The sequence below is a fragment of the Peromyscus eremicus genome, chromosome 4, assembly GCF_949786415.1.
Source record: "Peromyscus eremicus chromosome 4, PerEre_H2_v1, whole genome shotgun sequence".
NCBI classification, from domain to species: domain Eukaryota; kingdom Metazoa; phylum Chordata; class Mammalia; order Rodentia; family Cricetidae; genus Peromyscus; species Peromyscus eremicus.
In genome coordinates this window covers 119,699,464-119,705,463 of record NC_081419.1, presented here as the reverse complement: position 1 = coordinate 119,705,463, position 6,000 = coordinate 119,699,464, and the positions used below count along the sequence as shown (strand labels likewise).

Here is a 6,000-nt window from a genome sequence, read left to right as displayed (position 1 = left end):
CAAATGGCAAATAACATTTTGGGTCTCAAATTCACCCACAAGAAAATGGTCTGAAAAAAATCAAGGAGAGCTGGCATTTTGTTCTCAGAGTCTGCAGGCAATTACAACACACGTCCCGTGTACATAGAGCCCTTCCTGGGTTAGTTTTCACAGACATTTGGGGGTATAACTAGACTATTAAACACCACTGGCCTTGCTTATTTTATATTTCTTGCAGAAGATGAAGGTCAGAGCTGTTGGGGAGGAGAGACCACATTTGTGAATGGAAGCAGTCAGGCCCAGCTTCCTGTCTTTTGCATTTGCTTGTAGATCTAAAGTAACTTCCACATGATACAAACAACTTTACCAATTTCCATTTTTTTTCCTATGTCCCTAAGGGGGTCATATTTGGCAGGAGGTCCAACATCAAAAACAAAATCCCTTCCTCTGGCTAGTGTTCAAGATATTTTTAGGTCTGGAAGTGCATTCTCCTCTCCCTCCACCCGGCATGTATATTTTTACTCTGCTCTTTGTCTATCCAAACTCCACCAGGGTCTGTTTCCTGGCAAACTGAGAAGTGAGAAATGCCTGCGTGGGGGGAAAAAATGAAGACACATGTGTTGAAACTCTGCCAGGGAAGCATTGCCCAATGACAAACTAGGGAAAGTCTTGTGATGTTTTCCTCTGCTCACTCTAGTTTTACTGATTCTGCTCTCACGGGGCCTGCTCAAACTGCCTAATTCAGATGCTGTGACCTTCTTCCAATCTAAGAGGAGCACCAATTCCTCAGCATAAGGACAGCATAATGGTCTAAATTTGCAGGGAGCAGGTGGGGCAGCTGTAGAGATGCAGGGGGCAACTCTTCACTCCAAACATCAAAAGCAAGTTCATCCAGCTCTCCTTCTGGTCTCTAAGCAGCTATCCTATGGATGTCTCAGAAGCCCTCTTAACTCCTTCCCTTCTCTCTGTCATCAGGAATGCAATGCTCCCTTAGCAGTCAGGCATGGCTGCAATCACCAGAACACTCACTAGTCTGCAGAAGAGCAGGCCTGTACTGTTGATTTTGCAATAGTCCTGAACTCTCAGCCAGGACATAGCAGGGGTTGTCTAAGGACAGGGAGGAGTTGTCTGCAGGGCCCTGCCTGGCTCTGGGTTCAGATTAGCTGTGATTTGCCCTAGAGTCATCTGAGCCAAGTACTGTGCTGGCTAACCCTGCCAACACCTGCAGGTCACAGGCCATCTCTTTTCTCTTCCTGCTTCTTAATTTTTGTTCTATCAGTCCATAAACTTCTGAGCTATGTCTTTATGTCTGCTCTTTACAACTACCAGATCAATGTGAAGTTTATTGTCATGTACTTTGCATGCGTGTGTGTGTGTGTGTGTGTGTGTGTGTGTGTGTGTGTGTTATTTGAAACGGTCTCATTATGTAGCCCAGGTGAACCTGAAACTCACAGAGATCCACCTGCCTCTGCTTCTGCCTCCCAAGTGTCCCAAGTGCTATGATGAAAGGCACAGGCCACCAAGCCCAGCCACTGTCATGTACATATACCCAACATCTTTGGGTACCTGATTATATTCTGACTCTAAAACAAATCCCCCACAAAAAAAGGCAACTGAAGAATATTGAAAAAATTATTTTACACAGGATTATTGTACAGTATTACAATGTATTATGTGCAAAATTCCATTGAAAATCATTTACAAAAAAGAACAACACAGTATGTGCTGAGGGTTCTAGTATAACAAAAGCCAAGGATACAGGTACAAGGCCTCCCCAAACCAGATGCCTGTGCATCCTTACACAGTACAGTAACATGTTTCTGGTTTTTGTTTCTGCAATGACCTGTATTACACCGATACACGACCCTTCTAGCATGTGTGCCCAGAAATTCGTTTTATACAACATCTATCTAACTTCACCATATATCCGTGTTGTTTGTGTGTTTTCTGTTTGTTTTGTTTGTCATGCTGAGGATGGAACCCAGTATGGTAGTTGGTGCATGCCAGTTCTACCAGAGTCACATCCCAGCCACTGTCCATTATTACAATAAAGAGGAGTTTTTGGTTTGTTTTTGTCTTTTTGGTGCATTCTTTTCCCATCAGCATCTTACTGAACTCAACAAAAGCCATATTATACATTACTTGGTTTCTGCCTCCAAATAATTGGATGCCATCAGTTTTGGCTTACAAAATGGGCACAGGGAGCGTTATCCTTGATTTGCTTTCCCTTGTAGGGATTTTTTAAAAGTGTTTCCCAAAGCAGATAGCATATGGAACAGACCTTTGTCAAACCTCACCGCAGCAGTATTTACAGTACCGACTCCTTTTCCTATGTCCTCCAAAGCCTGAACCTGCAGACTACATTCCTCAGCCCCTCCTTAGAGTCTGTGTTTCTCTCTCTACCTCTCTCTACATTCACGTCTCTCCTAATCCTCAGCATCAATTGCTTAAAGATATAAGCAAACAACAAATAGTACGACACCACTAAAAGTGAGCAAGGTAACAAACAGTACATCAGATTCTTCCAAGGCGCTCTGTGGCCAGTGTCAAGGATTGCTTACGACAACCAGCAGTCTCTCCCCACAAAATTGCCGAAACATCCAGTTACAGAAGAGAGACCTCTAAAATGCAATACTCTCAAATCCAGCAAGAGATTTATCTTCAAATATTAAATGTTAAATCACATGCATACTTATAGAATATTTTAAAGTTACAAAAATATTTTAAAAACCAATCCTGACAGTTTACCTGCAACTGCTATAAATTTTTCTATGAAATATATAAAAAAAAACCCACAAAGGCTCTTTGTAAAAAAAACAAAAAGTATAGAATGAAGGAAGGAGGAAAGAGGGGAAAGAGGGAAGGATGGAGCCGTCCACAGAGCTGAGAGGTACCTGACGCACTGCATCGGACAGTCTTGTCAACACCTGCCATTGAACCCAAGAGAAGAGCTTGTACCTTAAGTGTTTCCTCAGCACATATACAAACATGTAAGGCAGCCCAGAAGCTGGCCAAGGCTAAGCAGCCAGTGATCTCTGGACACCTGAACCATCAAACGCAATTCTCCCTTTCTAGAGGAGAATCTTACTACTTTGTGAACCCCAGCTACCTCCTTTGGGCAATGTATCTAAAAGCTGCCCTTGGCTAAGTCAGTCTATGGATGGCTTAGTCACTGATCTGAGGGGTCCTTGAGGAGGTGACTGTCTTTCAAGCTCAAACATGTGGCAGCCAGAAGGCTAGACTCCTGGCTCCCTTTTGGATGCATCAGTGGGAAGTCCCATGTGTCCTCTATGAGGGAGTGAGGTCTTCCCCATTCTGGAAAATCACACCGTAAGGATCATTCTTGATTCGCTTGTAGACAAAGTGGAATATATGGGGTTGAGGCCGGCTATGCAGCTCAGCCTTGATCTTTTGAGGATAAGTGTCCTCTGCCAACTGCTGCCATGTTTCATCAACGAAGAGAAAGAGGCTATACTCCTCAGGGTCCTCCACCTTAAACTTCTCTGCGCAGAGCTGACACACATCCTCTGTGGTGATGTACGGTCTCACAAGGAGGGTCTTCCCTGTGCATCCGCTGTTGACCTCTTGAAAGGCAACTCGGAGGTAATTCTGCAAGTAGAAACAAAGATGTCAGGAGCAAGGGCAGACGAGGAAGCAAACATAGTTCAGAGGCTGAACCTGTGAGCCACTTCAAGGCTCAGGTTTGACCTGACGTCTAGCTAGGCCATGCAGCTCAGATTGCCAGGGAAGACTCTGACTGGAACTCGGTATGGACTGAGCTACCATGTTTTAGCTCATTGCAAAGAGAAGCAACAGGAAGTCCTGTGAGCTCTGGTTTTCCTCTTTCTTTATCCATTATAAAGCCAGCTGCTGAAGAAATCTGGAGTAAGAGTGTGAACCACATCCAAAGCTGGGGTTTTTCCCAGCTTGAAAAATAACCCTAAACAGCAGAAGGGTCTGGTCCAGGAGTTAGCAGGAATGGATTTAAAACACCGAGACACACCAGCACATATGATGCTCACTTTGTGCTGTTCTAGGAAGCCTAAGCAAAGACATTAATGCTTGGGCAGACCGCTGATGTCTGACCATTCTACCCAGATGGAGATCTCATGTGATGCAACCTTACAAAAGGCTCCCAGCAGCCCAGGGTGTGATGTGGGAAGAACCAGAGGGAGGAGATGTTGATTCTGCAAGAAAACTTTGGAGATGGAGCTGACTAAGCACAATGTGGTGCTGCGGGGAAGTCAAAGGAGATGGTTGTAGGCTTGGCACTGGGAGTCATGTAGGTGTTCACCACCCTGCGGTGAGGCAGTAAGCCTGTCGACTCCTACAACACAAGCCCAGGTAGTTGCTAAGATTTTGTTATTCAGGGTAGCTCCATTATTTCCAGGTCCTTACGAATGGTTATACACAGGCTGGAGAGATGGCTCAGCCACTAAAAGCTAGGCTCACAATCAAAACGATAAGAACAGTTACACACAAAGCAGAGTAGTCCTAGTCAAATTCCAGCTGCATCTAGAGAATGCACACATTCTTGCTTCTTAGTTCTGGCGATCCTGGTTGAGAGGGCCTAGCCTTATGTCTCCTATGGCTGCTATAAGGCTTAGCAGGAATACAGGAATTGGGGGGCAGGGCTCTTGTGTACTCTGGATGTTTCATGTCATGTGTAGGGAGGACATTGGCCAACCTGATGACTTTGCAGAGGATGGGCTAGGTCAAGTGGCACTCAGGTGGAGTGCCATGCTCTCAGATTTGAATGTCTGTCTTCAGAGCATGTGCCGTCAGACCATGCCTCTCCTATCCCTGCCGACACTTTTTGCTTATTATTTATTCAAGGACTCCTGAAGAGAGCAGCCTACATAGGAAACTGAGACACAGTCAGCATTTCACTGTGTTGGCTACTAAGGAGTCTTCTTCCAGTAAAAGGGAACGTTAGGGGTGTTTGTGTTGACAACCTTCAGTACTGGAGTTCCATTTCTGTATTTTTGTTTTCATCCATGATCTGAGTGCTCAAAATCTCTCTCTTGGGTGGTACTGTGGGAAGAAATGCCTCTTTAAAGTGAGTGAGGTCAGGGGGTAGGGCATGTGCCAAAGGAAGGGCTCTGTGGTGTGTGGGGATTGGGCACCATGGGTCTCTAGGTTAGGAACTTCTGGTAGTCAGTGGTGATAACATAAGTAGGCAGAGATGCCTACTGATGGAAGAATGTACTTTTCTCATTTCCTCTGATCTCAGAGGGTGCAGCCCCTCAGGACCTTCTCCATGCCTAGCCCATATGGCAGTAGTCCAGTGGTCTGCATGAGCTAAATAACTTACCACGTGGATGCTCTTGAACAACGCAAGCAGGGGTGTGTGGGGGTGGGGCGGGGACGGGGCACAGCATGTGTTCTTGCTTTGTAGTTTGTGCATCTGGATGGAATTCTGAGAAAATTGCAATCTTGGAGAAAAACATGCTGACCTTGCTTTTCAAGTATGGGCTGACTTTGAACCAAAGGTTATTTTCAAAGCAATAAGAAATGGGAGAGAAAAGGCAAGGGAGGTGAATCCAGACACAGAGGCAAATTCATCCTGCCTTTCCAGGCTCCTGCTAGGGAACTGCTGTGTGTCACTTAGAAATAAGGCACAGCCAGGTTTCAGAGTTCCACAGAAGCCTTCAGATGACTACCCAAAGATGGTTGCAGACTGGTTCATTATCACTACACGGGCAAAAGTAAATTGGGGGTTGCTGGGTCAGGAAAAGGCTTCTGTAGCCCTAGCTCTCCTCCAGGGAATAAACTCATCGGGAACCGCACATGCCCAGCAGCCCAGCCTGGAAACCTAAGTGGGTCCTAGTTGCAATGTTCACGCTCACACTCAGTCGCTGCCCAAAGTGCTGAGCTGAGACACCAGGGGATTCTGTTTGGCACGTGAGGGAGGAAAGGGGGAAGGAGAGATGGAAAGATACTGTGTTGTACCTCCCGCACTTCCCAAAGGGCAACAAGGTGGGCTGCGGGGTAAACGTCCACTGTTTCCTGAGGAAGCTG

General features: G+C 45.8%; 1 protein-coding gene across 1 annotated transcript in view; it reads right to left on the bottom strand.

The window, feature by feature from the left end:
• Window positions 1-1,597: 1,597 nt before the first annotated feature.
• Window positions 1,598-6,000, bottom strand: part of Rin2 (Ras and Rab interactor 2) — a 209,086-nt gene continuing 204,683 nt past the window's right edge. Inside the window, exon 13 of the mRNA XM_059261566.1 lies at window positions 1,598-3,588. Coding sequence (XP_059117549.1) covers window positions 3,268-3,588 — 321 coding nt within the window. The 3' untranslated portion in view covers window positions 1,598-3,267. The remainder of the gene's footprint in view (window positions 3,589-6,000) is intronic.